This window comes from Alosa pseudoharengus, unplaced genomic scaffold, assembly GCF_046254945.1.
Source record: "Alosa pseudoharengus isolate Yale_2024_CS ecotype anadromous, Long Island Sound unplaced genomic scaffold, YU_APseudo_1.1 YU_APseudo_1.1_scf_7, whole genome shotgun sequence".
NCBI classification, from domain to species: domain Eukaryota; kingdom Metazoa; phylum Chordata; class Actinopteri; order Clupeiformes; family Clupeidae; genus Alosa; species Alosa pseudoharengus.
The window spans coordinates 11,661,987-11,684,564 of NW_027468859.1; the positions used below are offsets into that span (position 1 = coordinate 11,661,987).

The 22,578-nt window shown below is 41.7% G+C and overlaps 1 protein-coding gene and 1 pseudogene across 1 annotated transcript; both read right to left on the reverse strand.

Moving 5' to 3' along the window:
* Positions 1–4,861: 4,861 nt before the first annotated feature.
* On the reverse strand, positions 4,862–5,866 carry LOC143109961 (trace amine-associated receptor 13c-like). The gene has a single exon (XM_076272762.1). It carries the CDS (start codon positions 5,864–5,866, stop codon positions 4,862–4,864), a length of 1,005 nt encoding a protein of 334 aa, XP_076128877.1.
* A 4,652-nt stretch (positions 5,867–10,518) lies between these two features.
* On the reverse strand, positions 10,519–11,515 carry LOC143110008 (trace amine-associated receptor 13c-like; annotated as a pseudogene).
* Positions 11,516–22,578: the final 11,063 nt, after the last annotated feature.

The following is a 22,578-nucleotide window of genomic DNA, read 5'->3' on the forward strand; positions in this document are numbered from 1 at the left end:
TTCATAAAATCATGCAACATATTCTACCTTGTCTGTGGACATTGTTATTTCCAAAGCCAGTGCTGGATAAACAAATAGTGCGTGCGACAGAGGAAAAGTTATTTGGTGTTGCTTTAAAGAGAACTTTCCTCCTCTCATGACAAGGGTTGAGCAGCTCTTAGAACGCTGGGGACAACTTCCATTGTCTGTTGCGGGCCGAATTAACTCAATTAAAATGTCTATACTCCCAAAATTCACATATCTTTTTCAAAATATTCCCGTCTTCATCCCAAAGTTCTATTTTCGTAAACTGGATGGAACTATTTCATCATTTATCTGGAATCATAAACCTGCCAGAGCTCGGAAGAGTTTCTTAACGCGACCCAAGTGCTCCGGTGGCATGGCTCTCCCTGATTTCTAATTTTACTGGGCCTGTAACACTCGCTCCATAATACACTGGTTATTTGAGGACCCTGGAGCAGATGCTCTGTCTTGGCAATCTATTGAATCCCATTCTTGTCAATCATCTTCACTGGCTGCTCTTGTTTATGCCCCTCTCTCCTCGCCCTTTGTGGCTCACACAACAAACGTATTAGTTAGATCCACCCTGAAAATATGGAATCAGCTAAGAAAGCACTTTGGATGGCAGTCTTTTTCATTTAAAGTCAAAGTCAAAGTCAAAGTCAAAGTCAGCTTTATTGTCAATTTCTTCACATGTTCCAGACATACAAAGAGATCGAAATTACGTTTCTCACTATCCCACGGTGGAGACAAGACATATTTTAACAATTTTTAAGTCCACAGACAAACATAACATTCAAGTAAACAAAAAAGTAAGTAAATAAGTAAATAAGAGGGCACATATAATGAAAAAATAAGAGCAGCAAAATTTGGTTGAAATTGTGCATAGACAGTCAATAAAATAAAATACTAGTGCAAAGTCAGGCCAATAAGAGGCTGAGGTAGTTCTGTTTGACCTAAGTAAGAAATAAAGTGGCATAGTGGTGCAAGTTATGTAAGAGCAGCAGAAGTGTTGTGTTTCCAGGACAACAACAACAAGTTGCAAAGTGTACAAGTGTGCAAGTGGAGTGGTGCAGGCGGCCATTTGTGGGTCCAATGTCCAGGATGTTATGTAGCTGAGGGTGGAGGGGGGAGAGGAGGGAGAGAGTTCAGCATCCTAACAGCTTGGTGTATGAAGCTGTTGGTGAGTCTGGTAGTGCGGGAGCGCAGGCTTCTGTACCTCTTCCCAGAGGGCAGTAGATCAAACAGATTGTGAGCGGGGTGACTTGCATCACTCACAATTTTGGTCGCCTTGCGGGTGAGGTGGGTGGTGTAAATGTCCTTCAGGGAGGGGAGTGAAGCACCAATAATCCTTCCAGCTGTGTTCACTATGCGCTGCAGGGCTTTCCTGTTGTATTCAGTGCAGCTTCCGCCCCACACAGCGATACAGCTGGAGAGGATGCTCTCAATGGTGCCTCGGTAGAATGTGGTCATGATGGCTGGTGGAGCACTTGCTCGCCTGAGTTTCCGCAGGAAGTACAGGCGGCGCTGAGCTCTCTTCGCCAGTGATGCTGTGTTGGTGGTCCAGGAGAGGTCTTCACTGATGTGCACCCCCAGGAATTTGGTGCTGCTCGCTCTCTCCACCACAGCACCGTCGATGGTCAGTGGCAGGTGTTGGGTGTGACCTCTCCGGAAGTCAACAACAATCTCTTTGGTCTTGCTGACGTTCAGCAGGAGGTTGTTGTCCCTGCACCACGTGGTCAGATGGTCGACCTCCAACCTGTATTGAGTCTCGTCGCCCTTGGTGATGAGACCCACCAGAGTTGTGTCGTCAGCAAATTTCACTATGTGATTGTTGCTGTAGGTTGCAGTGCAGTCATGCGTCAGCAGGGTGAAGAGCAGCGGACTGAGCACGCAGCCTTGGGGGGCCCCTGTGCTCAGTGTGATGCTGCTTGAGGTATTGTTGCCAACACGTACTACTTGAGGCCTCTGACAGAGGAAGTCCAGTAGCCAGTTGCAGAGGTAGGTACTGAGTCCCAGTTTGTCAAGTTTGCAGATGAGTTGTTGTGGTATTATGGTGTTGAATGCAGAACTGAAGTCTATAAACAGCAATCTCACATATGAGTCTCTTTTTTCCAGGTGGGTGAGGGCTGGGTGGAGGGCAGAGCAGATTGCATCCTCTGTAGACCGTTTGGCTCGGTATGCAAACTGGAAGGGGTCCAGGGTGGGGGGGAGAATGGATTTGATATGTGACATGACAAGCCGCTCAAAGCACTTCATGATGATGGGTGTCAGTGCCACAGGGCGGTAGTCATTGAAGCAGGATGGAGCAGTTTTCTTCGGCACAGGTATGATGGTGGCAGCTTTGAAACAAGATGGGACGATGGCTTGCTTCAGGGAAGTGTTAAAGATGTCTGTGAAGACATCCTTAAGCTCCCCTGCGCAGTCCTTCAGCGCACGACCAGGGATGTTGTCTGGACCTGTTGCCTTACGGGTGTTGATAGCAGCAAGTGTCCTCTTCACGCTGTCGGCAGAGAGGCACAGGGGCTGCTCATGTAGAGGGGGATGGGTCTTCTGTGGGCAGGTGCTGTTTTGTGCTTCAAAGCGAGCAAAGAAGCGGTTCAGGTTGTTGAGCAGAGGGATGTTGCTCTCGCAGCTCTGTGGCGCGGGCTTGTAGTCCGTGAGGGCCTGAATGCCCTGCCATAGGCTTTGTGCGTTCCTGCTGTCTTTGAAGTGGGTGGTTATCTTGTGAGTGTATTCCTTTTTTGCTTCCTTGATGCCACGGGACAGGTTGGCTCTCGCTGTTCTCATGCCAGTTTCATCCCCAGCTCTGTAGGCTTTGTCTCTGGCCCTCAGCAGCCTGAGGACATCCCCTGTCAGCCATGGCTTCCAGTTAGCCCGAGTGATGATGTCTTTTGTGTGGGTCACATCATCGATGCACTTGGTGATGTAAGAGGTTACAGTGTCTGTATACTCCTCTATGTCTGTCTGGTTGTTGTAATTTAAGTCTCCTGTCCATGCTAATCATTACTTTAAACCATCCGTAATGGATAAGGCCTTTCTTATTTGGAGCAATGCAGGTATTAAACAATTCTATAATCTCTATCATAATGGAACTTTTGTCTCCTTTCAACATTTGTGCGATAACTTCAATATCCCAAAAAGCCAATTTTTTCGCTTTCTTCAAATTCGTGACTTCACTAGGAATATCTCCTCAGCATTTCCAAATCAACCCCAATGCACCCCCTATGATCATATACTTGATCAACCTCCATCATTTAAGGGTATTATATCAGCCATATATAGCAAACTGATGGCACTCTAACACTACTCTTTCTGATGTAAAATCTCAGTGGGAAGGGGAGCTGGGGGAGCCTATCCCCGAGGCATCTTGGGAGGCCACCTTAAGCAGAGTACATAACTCATCAATTTGTGCAAGGCATGGACTATTACAATTTAAGATTGTACATCGCATACATTGGACTAAACTCAGATTATCCAAAAGGTTCTCGGATGTAGATCCACTATGTGATCGATGTAAATGCCACCCGGCATTATATACCCACATGTTCTGGTCTTGCTCAAAGCTGGACTACTACTGGACTTCTATCTTTAACACTATTTCAGGCTTCCTGGGTCAATCGGTCTCACCATGTTCTGTTACTGGGTTATTTGGTATTATGCTCGAGTCCAGTAAGCTAACTAAGGCACAGTCAGCGTTGCCTTCCTCACCCTCGTCGCTAGAAGGCTGATTTTGATCAAATGAAAAGACAGCAAACCCCCAACATTTACACACTGGATCCAAGATACCCTTTATTTTCTTAAACTTGAAAGAATTAGATACTCTTTGAAAGGATCAGCAAATAAGTACAATAAAATATGGGGACCTTTCTTAGACTATGTTAGGAAACAAATCACATTGCCTGACTCCCAGTAAAATGAGCAGAGACATGCTTTATATTTTATTTTATTTTTTTCATTTGTGGAGGTGTATACAAGCTCCGTAATGTATAAGGCAGCAGTGTTAACCTTACTGCAGTGATGGTTCTGTAGACAGTGGTCACTCCCTTCCCCTCTCCTTTTTGTGTGATTTTTTTTGTATCCTTGTCTTCCTTATTGTCTTCCTTATTGTGATTTTACATTTTATTTTATTTTATTTTTTAGTTTCTCATTTTTTATTATGTCAGTATTTGTTAGTGTTGTGAATGTTCAATGTAAGAATGTCTTCTTGAAATGAACAACTTGCCATATCCATGTTGAACTGAAATAATGATAATAAAGAAAATAAACAAAAAAAAATAGAATGGAAATCCATGTGGAGCAAAGGCTCAATTCACACAAAATAGGGGTCAAAAGCAATGAAAGAAAGTATATGGAGCATATGAGAAAGTATATGGAGAAAAAAGATAAATCTACAAATGTATGAAGAGACACAACTCTTGTCAAGGGACTCCGTTACTGATAACTGGAAATTTGATGTTACTATGGGCTTGTGTTCACAATTTGGTCCCCCTTAAAAATATCTCCTGCGCCCCTGCTACCCAATATGACACTATCAAGGCCAACAACCCACCCTCTGGAATCAATGTGAGGTGGTTAACACGGCCCCCTCTTGATTCTTGCAGCCCCGGCTAACAAAGGAAAGAAAAGAATAAGCCTGCCAAACCAAATTTAAAGATAGCAAACACCAATTGGAGGTGGTTTCACACACACTTCACAGTGTAGTACCGCATACTAAGATAGAATGACAATCCATGTGGAGCAAAAGCTCAATTCACACAAAATAAGGGCCAACAGCAATGAAAGAAATAATGGAGAAAGTATATGGAGAAAAAAGATCTTTTTGCAAATGTCTGAAGAGACACAACTCTTGTCAAGGGACTCAGTTACTTGAGAGAACATTTATCAGTGAGGAGTCAGTCCTACATATTCTAAATGTGAGAATTAATTTCATACTTTTTTGAAACCAAGAATAGAACAAGGCATAAATGATGGGGTTGATAGTAGAATTAAGGAAAAATAGTGTTAACATGGTATTTACCACACGGTCATATGATTGGGCTAACACATCAAATAGTAACATACAAATATAATATGGTATTAAACATATCAAAAACACTGATACAAGAATTCCAAGGACTTTGGCAGCTTTCCTCTCCAATCTCATTGAGTCGCCATTGTTCTGGACATCCAGTTGTTTTCGGTCCTTGAGTGCAGCTCTAATTAAGACTGCGTGCCTTCTTGCAATGAAAAATACTTTTAGGTACAGAGTTATGATAGTGGCACACGGTAAAATAAAAACAACAACAAGATCAACAGTAGACCACACTTCATCCACAAATGTAAGGCATTTATCTGGACATTTGTTTCTAAAGTTTCCATTAAAGTAAAGAAGTGCACAGTTGTAAAACAGTGACACAATCCAAATGTCAAGTGATATAATGAATGCTACAGACAGCGTTACCTTTTTGGAATAGAGGAAAGGATTGCTTAAGGCAAAGTAACGGTCAACAGCAATGAAAGAAATATTGTATACAGAAACAAATGTTAAATGGAATTTAATCATATTGTACAAGGCACAAAATGTTGACCCAAACAGTGAACACGACTCAATCAAAATTATTGAATGCACTGGCATTACAAATACACCTACAAAACAGTCAGAAATGGCCAGTGAGACAATAAGGATATTTGTTGGTGTATGGAGTTGTTTAAAATGATAGACAGCAGTTATAACCAGAAGGTTCCCACACACAGTACATATCACCACAGCTGCAGCAAACACATACATCGAAACATAAGCTGCCATAGAAGAGTATAATTTTGAACAAGTTAAGTTAATGGACTGCAGGCAATCACCTGTGTAGTTGATGTTGTGAAGAGTCATTGATCCCAAGGATTTTTTCCGGAAAATGTAACAAAAATGATGTCTTATAGCAGTGGGGCTATGATCAGTCTTATCCATAGAAAGGAGTTGAAGAGATTTCCTTGAAGTGTTGAACCAGCGTGAGCTTTTATAGAGACCACCAGATCAACATCTTTTGTTCACGTGATGTGTCTGTAACCTTTGGTTGGTATTTGTGTGTCATTTCAAGCTACACGGAACTGTGCCAAGAAGTCAACATGGAATTGAAGAACATTCTTACATCATCCTTAAATGAAGTGGGGCACGTAGCCAGATAATTTTGGAATTGCAATGACATCTATAGATGCACAAGATGTTGCCAGTGTCTTGACTTTTTTGTAGCCCCTCTAGACTTTTACGGAAAAAATATGCACACACACACACATAAACACACACGCGCACACATACACACATGCATGCAAACACACTCATATCCATCCTCCATAGACATATACACTAGATGTCGCCTTGACTACTGCTGTTCATTGGAACGAATGCGTCAATCGAGACGCCATCTTGCTTCAGTGATCCACTCCTCTATAATGCATTAGTGTCAATCTGGGCAAAGATCTAGCGAAAATAAAATCACCATAAATCGTCAAAATCTCAAGCAATTATCTAGTTTTTTGGGTTGTTCCAACTGACAGGCATGTATTTATGGTTGAGTCTAGAGAAAACTAAGCTTAAAGGTGCGATTTGTAGGATTGTTAACGAACGTTCTGTAGGCCAAAATAAAAAAACTGGTGAACGTTCTCAAGACTACCAGACGCGAGCCTCTTCTGGGTTGCCAGATGTAATGAAGACTTAGCTAACGTTAGTTGACCTGCAGCTGCTTTAACGTTTCTCCAACCATGACCCAGATACACATTACGGAAACAGTGAAAACAAAAAATACCTCTCTAACCAACGTAACATATTTAGCTGAAGTTAGCGATGCAGATGAAGTTTAGCTAGCTACCTGTTGTGGAGAAATATGGCCAGGTCTGCGTCAGACTTGATATTCTTAGTTTGACGAAGACGTCACCATCTCAGGAAGCTCCTCCGATGTCCACTTAATTTGTTTCTTGTTTTAATTTTGGAAATTTGTGCACTTGTAGGCGTTCATGACTACAACTGACAGCTGTTGACAGTTGGCCTTTGCTAATTTGGCAACCCAAATAGGAGGACGGCTAGCCCATTATTAATACGCTATTCTAGAATTAATCGTTCAAAACATAAACGAAAATTCCAAGAGATTCCGCCCCGTAACTGATTTTTTTTCATGGGTTTTACGGGGTTTCTACCTCTGTACCTCTGCTACTATATAGGCTATGCCAGTCGTTACTTTTATAATCATGGGTCAGTGCCATGGGCAAACGAGATGTAGCTGAATTCATAAATGACAAAGCCATGAGAAAGGTGATTTTCTTACGTTTCAACAACAAAGAAGCCGATCTGCCATCATTGTGAGAAGTTCCCAAATTTGTCGCTAATCGCTAAAAAGGTTTTCTATCGCTGGGGATGGCCAAACGTCGCTAAATAGGTAACGCTGACAATACAGGAGAACTAGTTTAGCGCTTCAGATCCCTGTACAAAGATGGCGGCGGTGTTGACGCATGCTGAGAAGCAGAAGGCGACATCTAGTGTATATATCTATGTCCATCCTTTCTATTGGCTTAACACCGTGGATGACGGCCAATCACAGCGCTCTATTTCGTTAGAGAGTCTTAAGGCGGGCTTAACAGGATAACGACATCCTGCGACGGTGAACAACAAGGAAGGTGGCTATGGCAAACGAAGAGCGGTTGTTTGAATCGGCGTTGTAGTCAACTTTGGAGGAGTTGGACTTGTGCTTTTCTTTGAAAGTAGATCAACACAATGCACTTAAGTCATTCCTTTCGAAGAAGGATGTATTTGCCGTTTTGCCGACCGGATACGGATATGGTCGTAGCGCTGGCCTATTGCATGCCTAGGCAGTTTGAAAGACAATTCTCTGCCCGCCCCTTGGATTAAGCGAGGTGAATGATTTGATGCCAGACTATACATGTCAATGATATAGAATGGCCCGCCAGGCTATGACATTGGTTCAATTCCTGGTGGTTTTGAACTATGTTTTTTTTCAGTAGGCTTTAATTTAAATTCTTCCTTAACAGCATACCTCCAAAGCAATCATTCAAAATAATAAGTATAAGCCTACGCAAGCAAGCATAGGCTATACAGTGGGGGAAATAAGTTTTTTTTCAGTAAGTATACTTCCAGTGAGGCTATACACATGACATTTTCACCAGACATTAGTATTAACTTATAGCCTGGCTCTGCCCTCCTACGTACTTCCGCTATATTTTAATTTTCCTTCAGTACGTCATCTGGGTTTTCGGTATATTCGCAAGTTTTCTCAGGCCACATTTTACCTGTCCAATCACCGAACAGAGGGGGTGGCTGAGAACGATGAGGTTGAGGTTGTGCGCTAGTTTGAGCATGACATACGTCACGACCAAACGTTAGCGATTGGTTATGGCAGATCCAGCGTGGCTCTGGACAGATCCAATAGTTTTAAACTTCAGAGTACTCACTTTCAAGGAAGTTAACACTTGGCAATGGAAAGTGGCCAGACTCTCTGTACAAATGAAATGCTTGTACGAGAGTCTGGTAGGACCAGGCTAATTAACCTAGGCAATCCACACACATAAAAAAATCCAAACATTAATGTCCATAAGTAGAGTTATGTGTAAGTGGAATGACACAGAAAAAAAGTATTAAACACGCCTACTGAAACTTTGTGGAAAAGCCTTCATTTGTAATGACAGCTTCAAGGCATTTCCTGTATGACAAAACTAATCAGTCGCAGTATTCATATGTGATTTTGGCCCATTCTTTAAACAGATAGTATTTTAATATTGAAGATTCCAGGGGTCCCTCTTAAGAATCCTGATCTTTAGTTAACTTCCAAAACTGTTCAAGTCAGGGCCTTGATTTCCTTTCTCTGAAACCAATTGAGAGTTCCCCTTGCTGAATGCTTTGGATCATTGTCCTGCTGGAAGGTTTAGCCATGTCTCATCCTCATATTCCTGGTGGGTGGCAAAATTCTCCCGGAACAAAATTACTCCATACATCATTCCTTCAACTGTATGAAGTCTGTCATTACCATGAGATGAAAAACAGCCCCACACCATGATGCCTCCACCTCCAAACCTCACTGTTGGTATGGTATTTTTAGGGTGATGCACAATGTCATTTCTCCTCCAAAGGTGGTGTGTAGTATGACATCCAAAAAGTTAAATTTTGCTCTCGCCTGACCAGAAGATATTCTCTCAGTATTTCATAGGCTTCTTCAAATGTTGTGTAGCAAACTTTCAACGAGCTTTGCCATGATTTTCTTTAGTAATAGAGTCATGCGGGGTGAGCGGTAACGATTGTACCTGCTGCCTCCAAGTCTTTCTGGAGCTTTCTCCCAGTGGTCCTTGGCTCTTGGGCTACTCTTCTGACTATCCTTCCCGGTCAGAAATCTTGCGAGGAGATCCTGTGCATGGCCGGTTGATGATGCAGTGATGTTCCTTCCACGTGCAGATAATGGCTCCAATACTGCTTAATGGATGATTTTAAAGTTTTGAAATGCATCTGTAACCAGAATCCAATGATATGCTTTGCAACAATAATGTTGCAAAGGTCTTGGGAGAGCTTTTTGCTTTTACCCATCATGAAATGTTTCTTGTGTGACACTTTGGTAACAAAAAACCTTTTTATAGCCCATCAATATGTACTCAGCTTATATTAATTTGCACAGATAGAAGGGATAATTACTCCGTAACTACTTATACATTCCAGCTCGTTCCTTGCCATTCCTTGCCTTTGTGTACTGCTTTTTCTTAGCGTGTTGAATACTTTTTTCCTGTGCCACTACCATTCCACTTTTTTACTCATAACTCTACTTATGGACTTTAATGTTTTTTTTTATCCACTTCCCCAAGTTAACATGTAGCTGTTTATTGGGCTATTCACTCTCACCAGTTAACAAGAGAATTTAGAACTGTGGATCAATGGTGTTGTGCTGACACTGCCCCCTCTTGATTCTTGCAGCCCTGGCTGACAAAGGAAAGAAAGGAATAAGTCTGGCCAAACCAAATTTAAAGAAATAAAACACCAATTGGAGGTGATTTTACACACTTAAGGCATCACAGTGTAATACGCACATTAAAATAGAATGACAATCCATGTGGCAAAGGCTCAATTCACACAAAATAACTATAAGTAAGTATATATACTTTTTTGATCCCTTGAGGGAAATTGCATGGTCTCTGCATTTTAACCCAATCGGTGAATTAGTGAAACACAAACAGCACACAGTGAACACACAGTGAGGTGAAGCACACACTAATCCCGGCGCAGTGAGCTGCCTGCTACAACGGCGGCGCTCGGGGAGCAGTGAGGGGTTAGGTGCCTTGCTCAAGGGCACTTCAGCCGCGGCCCACTGGTCGGGGCTCAAACCGGCAACCCTCCGGTTACAAGTCCAGAGTGCTAACCAGTGGGCCACAGCTGCCCCAAATAGGGGTCAAAAAATCGGGGTCAAAAGCAATGAAAGAAATGATGGAGAAAGTATATGGAGAAAAAAGATAAATCTACAAATGTCTGAAGAGACACAACTCTTGTCAAGGGACTCAGTTACTTGAGAGAACATTTATCAGTGAGGAGTCAGTCCTACATATTCTAAATGTGAGAATTAATTTCATACTTTTTTGAAACCAAGAATAGAACAAGGCATAAATGATGGGGTTGATAGTAGAATTAAGGAAAAATAGTGTTAACATGGTATTTACCACACGGTCATATGATTGGGCTAACACATCAAATAGTAACATACAAATATAATATGGTATTAAACATATCAAAAACACTGATACAAGGATTCCAAGGACTTTGGCAGCTTTCCTCTCCAATCTCATTGAGTTGCCATTGTTCTGGACATCCAGTTGTTTTCGGTCCTTGAGTGCAGCTCTAATTAAGACTGCGTGCCTTCTTGCAATGAAAAATACTTTTAGGTACAGAATTATGATAGTGGCACACGGTAAAATAAAAACAACAACAAGATCAACAGTAGACCACACTTCATCCACAAATGGAAGGCATTTATCTGGACATTTGTTTCTGAAGTTTCCATTAAAGTAAAGAAGTGCACAGTTGTAAAACAGTGACACAATCCAAATGTGTATTGTTATAATGAATGCTACAGACAGCGATACCTTTTTGGAATAGAGGAAAGGATTGCTTAAGGCAAAGTAACGGTCAACAGCAATGAAAGAAATATTGTATACAGAGACAAATGTCAACTGGAAATTAATCATATTGTACAAGGCACAAAATGTTGACCCAAACAGTGAACACGACTCAATCAAAATCATTGAATGCAGTGGCATTACAAATAAACTTACAAAACAGTCAGAAATGGCCAGTGAGACAATAAGGATATTTGTTGGTGTATGGAGTTGCTTGAAATGATAGACAGCAGTTATAACCAGAAGGTTCCCACACACAGTAAATATCACCACAGCTGCAGCAAACACATACATTGAAACATAAGCTGCCATAGAAGAGTATTCAACAGGTTGAGTTGGACTGCAGGCAATCACCTGTGTAGTTGATGTCATGAAAGGTCATTGATCTCAAGGATTTCTTGCAGAAAATGTAACAAAAATGGGGTCTTATATCAGTGGGGCTATGATCTGTCTTATCCACAGAATGGAGTTAAAAAGATGTCCTTGAAATGTTGAACCAGAGTCTTATACAGTAGCAGTGGGGCTATGATCTGTCTTATCCACAGAATGGAGTTAAAGAGATTTCCTTGAAATGTTGAACCAGCGTGACCTTTTATAGAGACCAGATCCAGGTCCTTTGTTCACGTGATGTGTCTGTGACCTTTGGTTGGTATTTTATTTTGGTATATTTCTTTATGAGATTTTCCTTTTTCTCAAAATAAATTTGCTTTCCTTCAAGGGTGGAATTTTCCTCTTTGTTTTCAGCGTGAGATTATAATAAATTGGCAAAAGATTATTTTTTTTATACCTGTTTCGCAGTTGTATAAAATGTGTATTATAGGTTAAGGATACAATTTATACAAGCTAATTAAAATATAAACTAATCTAAGTTTTGTTTTGTTGTATTTGGTGTTTTATTTTGATTGTGATTATTCCATTGTTTCATTAAAAGTTGAAGGGAAGTAATTCATCACAATGTAGGAATGCCTTTTATTATTGATAAAACATGAACAAACAGCATTCAAACGTAATATTGCACATTCACTGTATCTTGAAGATGAAGAACCTATTAAAAAGAACATAAGAAAGCAAACTTTTAGTTCATGAACATTTAATCAGTTGAAAAACAAAGTTTGCATAATCACTGCTATGAATGCGCCCCCCCACCCCCCCCCCCACCCACCCACATACACACACACAACATACATCCCGTACATGACAATAAACTACTTGAACTTCAACTTCAAATGGGTAATGCGTGAATGGATATCTGGAACCAGGTCAAGGCCCGATGATCTGTGTCTAGATCAAACTCCCTTCCAAGCAGATAATAGCGCAGGCTGTCCAGGACCCATTTCATGGCAAAACACTCCTTTTCTATTGTCGAATATCTGGTTTCCTGTGGCAGCATCTTCCGAGTCAGGTACAGCACAGGGGCTCGTTGCACAAAAGCAGAATTAAGACATCCGGGATTACTGAGCGGCGCTCAAGGAATCCAAAACAAGAGCGTACAGGCTTAATTGGTTGCACAACGAGCAAGCCAGGATGAGCAGACACGGATTCATCAAGCCAGGTGAAACTTATCCTGGATAAGTGCGCGTTCACGGCTCCCTCAAATAGACCCCGCCACCGATCACAGACTCACTGATTCGCCATGGCAACTAGAGCGGCTTCATTGCTTCTTCTACGGTGTGAAGTAGGTAGCGATAGCCTTTTCACAACAGCAACAAACAGCTCTGTTTGGGAGAATATTGCAACTAGTTCCGCGACCACCACCCGTAAAATGGTTAGGCACTCCTATGACGTCACATTGTCGCATGACAGATCAGGAATGGCGAGTATGTAAAAGTTAATTAATGATCACAAACGTTTAAATAATGACAGTGGGTCTAGGTATATGTGATGACAATGTGTAGTGGGCAGTGGAATAACTATTGGTTTCCGTTTGTGGTGACTGCTGACTGAGATAAGGGATGAGATTAAATAGATCCTGGAACTTAGCCTGGTCTGGAGCAGGCTAGCTCCACAGAATAAATCGCCATGGTAACTTATACCATAACATATCCTGCTGCCCCCTATCAACTGGATCACAGATAAATTGAGCCAGGATAACCAAGATATCCCGGCTTAATCCCTTATCCTAGTTTTGTGCAATAGGCCCCAGGTCTCTCCTCTCCAGGCTCTCCTTGTGCCAACACAGCTCCGAGGCCGACAGCAGAGGCAGGACCTGGACCAGGAAGCTACCTGGGCCTTTCTACCTGGACCAGGAAGCGTTTGGTGAAATCCGGACTAGTGAATACAAGACAAGTGAAGAGCACAAGCGAGTCTTCAGCGTGGCAAATGCTTGGTCACAGTCCTTAGTCCATTGCACTGGATTTTTGGCTACCTTGGTCGTGAGATCTGTGGTGAGGGGGGCTGCTATGGTTGCAAACTCCGGAATAAATCGTCTATACCAGCCTACCAGGCCTAGGAAGGATCTGACCTGTTTCTTCGTGTGAGGCCGAGGACTGTTGCGGATGGCCTCCAGCTTGTCTACCTGTGGTCGGATCTGGCCTCCGCCTAGATCAGTGGTTCTCAAATGGGGGTACGTGAAGGCACTCCAGGGGGTACGTGAGATTTTAACCCTTAGAAGTTCGGTCTGGCATTGCTTCATTGTGGTGGAAGTATGCTCGCCCTATATCGGGCGGACCAATCAAATCAGGCTTTACGATGATGGACAGGTGAGCAACAGCGCCTGGTCTATCACGTCATCTGAGCACGCTTAGATAGGCTTATGTTTGAAACAAAAACGCTGTGGCTAGAAGGATACATGGCTTTTAAGACCCCATATTGAAAATTCATATTATTTAATGAGGTTTTATCACTGAAAACGATTATTTCTGAAAACTTTGGCCAAAGTTGAGATGTGGGAAAACTCATGGTTTCACTTTCATCAAGGGAAAACAGCGCTGTTGCATTGTGACATGTTCCCTCGTTCATTTGAAATCTCTGATTAACCACCTGTTTGAGGGATTTGCGACAGCCTTTCCCAGCTGTTTAACATGTTTGTAGCATATCACTGTTCAACAGAATTATTTTTAAAAACGGAGGGGATGTAGGAGAAGAAGGATGGTTTGTGTGTTTTCTTCCTACACCTCACGGTAAGCTATTTTGTTGCTCTGATTGGTTAGGTCTATCCAATTGAGTGCAGAGGCATTCCCCCCCTGTATCGGTTGAAACACGCCCCATAATTACGTCCCAATGGAGCAGTATCACCTAGCGTTCATGGGCTTCGGAAAAACCTTTCTCCGAGTGAAAACATCATCATTCCGCGTCATTCACGTCACTTAATGTGTGAGTCAGAGTTCGGAAACTGGGGCTAGATTTTGCAGAGTTGCCCAGTTAGGGGCTCGTCATCACTTTTGTCGTCACATTGTAGTTCGTTTGTAGTCCATGTGGCCTTTCATGTCCAACAGTTTTAATGTGAACTTGGGAATTTGCCCTTTTTATCACTTGAAAGCTGCATATCTTTCTTTCACGAGCATCTTACACTATATTTTAAGCAAATACAGTTGTTTGTTTAGGATTAGTGAGTGTATGTTTTAACCTTTGTTGTGGCATCCGTGTTTGTCACACATTCCGATGGCGAAGCACATGAACACTTGCTGTCGGAAAAACAAAGTAGCCATGGGGGCGGTCCTTGTCATACCGAGGTGCTCTGAATGCACCATCAGACTCATATTCTGACTAGAATTACGTCAGAACTACGTCAGGCTACGACTGACGCACCCATTACTCTCGTTTGAATTACTCGCGAACCCGTGAACGCATAGATATGGCAAGCATATCAGATGAAAGAGGAGACACAGGGCTATCCATTGATTGCAAGTATGTTGATCCTTCTGGCTTATGAAATCAGACGAAGTGACTACAAAACTAGATGTACCGCAGAGCGGTACAAAATATGACCGCCGCCCAGTCCAGCACATGTTTTCCACAAAAATAAGTCACGCTGAAAGGCATATATGATTCTAACTGACTCACTGAATTGCATTATGCACACTCAATTCTCACTGGTATCTGCTAGACAACAAGTACCAAAACATGATTAGTTAATAGATTTCACATGTAATATACATTTTATACAACCCCACCCCCATCTTGCCTGTTCATAATTCTGAGAAATTCTTGAATTGTGTGCATGTGTGCCCAAATGTTCTCGAGATATTCACAGAAAACTGTCTCCGGCCACCTACAGGCCAGTTGGTGTATAGTAATATAAATTAATTTATTGTGTGGCCCCCCATGAACGGAATTCCACGAAACTTGGCGTGCATTCAGAGGGTGTCATAATGATCCTACACTTCCAATTTCGTGCAGTTTTGACTGTTAGGTCACAGATACCTGCAATTACAACACCTCATTTTTACTTTTTTGTGTTTAACTAGGTGGCGCTATACATGAAATGAGTGGTTATGGAATGGGTTGACATGGCCCTTTGAGATCAACATACAACAAAAAATGGTCCTCCTAAACCCTACGGTTCTCGAGATATTCACAGAAAACTGTGTCTGCCCTACCCTCCTTTCGGGGGGTCCAGTCCAGCGGGGGGGCTACAGATAAAAACGAAAACAGGAGGTTCCATGCTATCCATGTGGGGTTACATGCCCACCAAGTTTCGTGTACCCCGGTCTTACAGTGTCCCGGGAATCCTTGACGGAAATTTGGACATGCGAAAAAAAAAAAAAACAATCTGACTATCGGTCATAATAATAACGTCATGTACAAAAACCAATGCTGCACACCCATTACTCTCGTTTGAATTACTCGCGGACCTGTGATCGGATAGATATGCCACGCAATGAAAGAGGAGACATGGAGCTATCATTTTATACCAAGTACATCCTTCTGGGTTATAAAACAGACGAAGTGACAGCAAAATAATAATTTCATATAGCTCGACTTACCTCACGTTTTTGTAGCAAAGCATGTTTATAATCCAACGCTATTGTGTGTTTCTCTATGGCAAAGAATGTTCATAATCCGGTTTTGAGATCCTACCAAATTCCTGCATGGCATCCAATTCAAGGCTCATATTGCATCCCAATTTGTTCGGCAAAGAAACACCCTTTTTGCCTTTACTTTGTTCATGGCAATGCAGTAAAAAGTTGTAGAGAATCATGAGTGTAGACACCAGATACACACAGGCTATAACACGTAAACTCGGGTCAAGTCAGGTCAGTTCGTGTCACAGATATGGAGCGCAGAAAGGTCATTAAATCACTAGATAAAAAAAATGGCATTTATTTCTGTAAGGCACACACCACATATGCCTGTAAATTGCTCAGCCCCAGAGAATTCGTCCACCATGGCAATGATATTGCCAGATTCAGGACAGTCTGCCCTACACACACATGAAATGCATGTAGAGCTATGAGCTTGCTGTGGTGAGATACATGTCAAAATATAAGATTTTTTATAATACGCTTTTTATATTTTAATTCTTTAAAAATCTAAATAAAATCAATGCTAGTACTAATACATGAAATGATCTGGATAGCATAGACTCTGCTGAAAAAAGCAATATATAATATGTGTGTGGCACTTACAATGACTAGAATAAATCCTTATGAATAAAGGTAGTGAAAATGCCCTAAAAACAGCTTACGGTTAAAATATACATAGATTTAAAAAGTAGAATCCATGCAAAAAATACTTTAAAAACAATTATTTAATAAATATTTCAGGAAAATATAAGTTCATAAAATTAATTTTATATTTCAGTAGGCTATTCAATTTCATTATCCAAAAAACCCAGAGTCCCACCCATACCAGGATGGTTCGACCTAACCTGTCACATGCCACCCGCCATCACCTGTCAATCACTGTAAAAACTCAAACAATGAAGTCGTGGTTGAAGTTTATGGATGGAGTCGTGGTTCCAAAGTTTAATAAATTAGACACTGATGTCACAGTGCTCTGTTTTAAGTCTTTTTTTCTGAACTAAAAATGCGTTGCGCTGGTTAGGGGGTACTTGGCTGAAAAAATATTTCACAGGGGGTACATCACTGAAAAAAGGTTGAGAACCACTGGCCTAGATGGTATCCCAGGTACTGCGCCTCACTCCTAGCCCAGTCACACTTCCGCTGGTTCAAACTCAACCCGGCATCATGGATTTGACCTAGGACGTGTTTCAGATGTTGGAGGTAATTGACCCATGTGTCGCTATACAGTGGGCATTTCTTCGATTTGTCCAGCTTCCCTCGCGACTTTAATTTGTATTTTTCCAGTGACGCTGCAACAACCCAAACAACCGGCAGATGTCTCTTGTGAGCAGGGTGTCTCGTAAAAAGAAATGGGCCTGGAAAACCCTACACAGACTTCACTACAAACTTTAGCAGACTGGTTTAGAAATAATTTAATAGCCAGAAATATGTCTGCCCTGCACTAATAAAGAAATATTTGTTAACTGCGAGTGAATCCCGTTTGCAGCCGTAGAAGAAACGCAGGACAAATTAAACATTCCGGTTTTCTCCGAGTGCAACGATGATAGACAGACATCATTTGGACAAAATATAGAGCATATTAACCTCCGTTGCTCAGCCAAATGCCTTCCTGTTACGTCCTGTTATCACGGAGTTACAGGCGATAAACGATTTTTGATGGTCACAAGTTTACTTCATTAGCGGTTTATTTTTTTGATTATTAAAGAGTGTTTTTCATTTAAAGGTTTGACTTCGTGCTTATTCAGTAGAGCATTTAGTGCTCTCCCCAATCCCAGACGTTCACATTGCATGTTTGTTTGTAATGGATGCAACCACGACGCGCTTGACGGCAATGAGTTGTTAACAGACATGAACCAAGACATATAGCCCAGCAGCAATCTAGGGACTGTTGGTTATTTATTGAAGGGGCCACCGGAGGGATTTTGAGTGCTTGCATGACCCTCTCTTGCCTGCTAGAAATTGTTCACTGACCCTCCGACAGAATTGTCAAAAAAGACATGACCCTCCCCTGCCAATTGTCGCTGTCACCGCCCGCGCTGCTTTGCGCCACAGCCACACACTGTGATAACATTCTTAAATCAATCTTTCCCGGGAGCTTGCATGCTACCAGTCCTTCCTTTTCAAATGTGTTGCACCTGTTTGCACAATTTCACAAATAATCATATGTGATTAATAATGTGACAAATAATCCCTGTGCACGGGGACCGAAACAATGCATGCCAACTTTTTCCGTGTTTATCACATATTTTAACTTTCCCCCCGCTGTCTTGCCGTTTTCATATTTTCCCGTAGAATATCCCATATTTTAATACTCTCATAACATTAGCCCTGCCATTGGGCCTGTCTCTGTGTTGCCCTGTTGCTACCCCCTTGCCCTTACAACGAAACAGATGTCTTCAAATCATCGTTTTCCTTGCTTGAAGGCGAACTTAGAGTGATAACCTATTTAAGTTTAACGGCGTGATTGTCGTGAGAGCACGATTCATTGGCGCTTGCATGTTCGGCCGTATGTCTACGTGCGCACCTGCCTACCATCAGGCTACTCAGCTACTAGAGAAAGAATTTCCCCTGTTTGTATGTTCACTCCAAGTTGGCCTACCATAACTTACCATTTCTGCACTGTAGACCCTAAACTGGCTATTTATATTTTTCTGTGAAATAAGCAAATGTATTTGTTCAACTTTATGGAGTAGAATTACGCATTAGGCTACTTGGAACGTAACATATTTTTGTTTGCGCAGGAGAGAATGACAGCGATTAACAAATTGCACTTGTTGCTGTTTACCAATAACTATATATTTTTGCAAACAACAAAAACAGAAAGGATGGAGACAGCAAAGCTAGAGATTGGGCAGGAACAAGGTCAATTGGTAGATATGCTTGTCAAAACGTTAGGAGCTGGATGTGGATGAATGAAGCACAAGTATGCTTTACTAATGTTAAGCATGCACACTGTTTAACGTTACACGGTATACTAAAAGTAAGCCAAAGGTAAATGTAGCCTTTTTAGGGCTGTGTAAAGTTGACCAAATTACTGTAATAAAGGCTGTTAGGCGTGAATAAAGTAGGCTACTTTGTTGCTACAACCCTTCTGACGTTAATGGGGATGATGTTGACATTTTCCTGTATTTTGGGTGAGAAACCCGGGGCATCTCCCTTATTTTCAATGTTCAATGTTGACAACTATGGAACGAAAGAGAACGTAATATGGCTCCAGATATCACATTCCCTCTAGAACCTTTGCTAGTGCCTATGTCCCTCAGTCTCCATTGAGTCCTTACGAAAGCCGAAGCGCGAGGCCTTTATCTTGCTACTCGGCAAGAAAGAAGGAAATGAGGGGTAAACGTGGTGTGCAGAGAGGGGTTCCCGAAGTGTGAAGACTGAGAGCTACATGGAAAAATATGCACCTTGGCCACTTTGAAATGTTGCTGTTTTCATGATTACAAAATTTGGGTGACCCCCCCCCCCCCCCCCCCGGTCCCCTATCTTAAAATAACACATACTTGAAGTACCATTGATGATATGTTGTCAAATATTGAAGTCGTGGGAAGTTTACATAATACAATGTCTTTGTCATGGGGAAGTGTTTTTCCCCATGCATTTATTCTGTCAGTGACTGCCGGGAGAGAAGTGGGTTCTGTGTTGCGTTCATTTCAGTGACTGATGCGAGAGAAGCGGGGTCTGTGTTGTGTTGCGTTAATTTATTTTCATTGGGCATGCCCTGCCGTGCCGTCCACAGCTATTCAGTTCCGACAAAGCCGAAATTACTCCTTTTGAAACAATGAGTGCAGGCCGCGCGTTTGTAAGGTTATATTGCTTGACAGGGGGGGATCCTAAGCAGCTTTCAGCCATAAAGTTGAATTTAACACTATTTCAGAGTGTATTTGGTCCTACTCCAAACTGGTGTTAAACTCAAGTGTTAAAATATTAGAGTAAAATGTACTCTAAATAGAGTTAAGAATTAACACTTGTGTACACTATATAGTGTTATTTAAAGTTAACACATGTTAAATAACTCTATGGAGAGTAAATATCATTCTTAAGAGTGTTGATAATTTACTCTGTTATAATGTCAAACCAGCTTTACATCAAACCATTGAACATATGAGTTTAATTCATATGTTCAATAACACTGCATTGTTGTGCATTTAACACTTTAAGTGATCGTTTTACTCTGTTTTTGATCATTCCTGCAGTTTAAACCCTGCTCTTATGAACACCACGCAATGTCAATGAAAATCACCACTATTTGTTAAAATAGGTCTCTGTGGTGTTTAAAGGTGCTCTAAGGGATGCCACACATTTTTTAGGCTAAAACATTTTGTCACTTACAGCAAACATCACCTCACCATCCGCTAGCTGCCTGTGTCCTGAATACACTGTAAAAAACGCCATCTCTGTGGACAGCCCAGGCTCCAAAAGCGGCACCAAAAACAACCTGAGCAAACCTAGCCCATAAAAACATAACAAACTGTTCCAGCAAATCACAGACGAGATGCGCGTTTAGGAGAGTTTCAATTGCATGAGAGGGAGGGGGAGGAAGTAGCGAGCTAGCTTTCTGTTTTCTTTGAACGTCAACAGAAGTGACGTTATCCAGCATCGTTTAGAGCCACGGTTGTCAAACTGGGGTACGCGTACCCCCAGGGGTACATGGACTGATTTCAGGGGGTACGCGAAAAAATATCTAAATAATATGCCTTTTCAAATGTTTTCTCTATCCCACGTTGGTAACTTAACTTCCGCATTTGCACTGCACATTAAAAACGTATTTTCTCCGCATTAACAAAATATTCGAGAGTGGAGACAGAGAGGGTAAAACAGCATTTCTCAAACTGTGGGTCGCGGAGACATGCCAGGTGGGGCGCAGATAGCACCTAGCAGATAAGATCACTGCATTCAACAAGACAATTGTGTGTGAGATTAGGTGCAGATCTATTTAAAATCATGGTATTCAGCACATTTGTAGGCCTATCATATGTTGACTATTGATGAGATTTGTTTCATATGTTTATGATCCTATTCACTATTCTCGACAAAATTGATAAAAATAAATATTAATAAAACAATTTAAAAAAAATTTGTTAACAATTGGTGGTGTTGGGGGTACTCCGGAAGATCATAATGTCTCTGTTTGGGAACCACTGGTCTAGTTAAACGTTAGCAACTACCTTGCCTCATATTACAACATTACAGGGGCGGAGTGGGACACTAAAATCCACTGGAAAAATTCTGACGGCACCCCCCCCCCCCCCCCCCCCTTCAAACACGCACACATCAATAGCACAAACAAAATATATGTCAATTTAAAATACTAATAGGCTACGTATAGGCTACATTTGGAGAAAGGAACTGTAGTGCTAATGCAATACAACAAGCCTATCAATCACAAACCAGGTACTTTCAATAAATGTGTAATGTGTTTAAGTGCAGTATAAAAACAGCTTTGTGGGTGGATGGAAATTTCAAGCATCATGCAAGGACATACATGTATCTGGGTATCATAGCACTCCAATAGTTGACTTTATAAATTTAAAAAAGGCCTAGCCTACAGACAATGTCAACCTAATAACACAGGTAATTAAATAATTGAAAAACCAGGCACTTTGAATAGGTAGATTAAAGTAGGCCTATAAAGGCTTACATATAAACAGTTCCAACGAGTTCCACAAACCATTTATCAGCCTGAGTGGCTCATTAATTAGTTACAGGCTAGGCTATAGGCTACATATAAACATAAGACTAGCTTGTGCTTGTAACCTTTCTCTCTGCCTTCCATCCATGTGTAAAACAGCAAGCAAGCAACCACGCAAATCCGTCGACTGTCAAAAATCTTGTAGTTTTCAGTAACAGTTTTCCTCGAACTTGATCGCTTGTAGGGTCATGCCATTAGACAAGGGGCCGCTCATGGAAAATTCTTAATGCATCTATCAGGTTGATGGCCGCGTATGACTCACGGCCGCGATAAAAGCTCTATGGGCCGGCCCGCACCGCGCAGACTCATTGAAAACTCCCGATCGTCCCGAATTTGTTCCTGTGGACTGTTGCACCGTTCAACAAATGTTAGCCATCAAGTCGCATTGTTAACGTTAAGCACTTCAAAATCTGCTATTTTAAGACCAAAGACAAAGCCGGAGTATAAGATTAACATAACAATAATGCAAAGTCATTATATAATACGACTAAACGTAATTTTTTCGTTTAATATGTGATTAGGAGACACTTACCGAAATCCTCGAAGGTGGAAAAAATGGCGCTGGAAAACTTCTGCTTTATTTGAAAACTGAGAAAAAAGTAGGCGGAGCACTCCAGAGCTAGCCTAGAAATCTAGACACACCCTAGCGGCCGCAAATTAATTTGCTCAGCCTGTACGTCTAGTAACAAACCATAGGGATTTCTATTGGCTGACGCCGTGGACGTCATCCAATCACAGCACTCTATTTTGTTAGAGAGTCTTAAGGTGGGCTTAACAGCATGACGACAG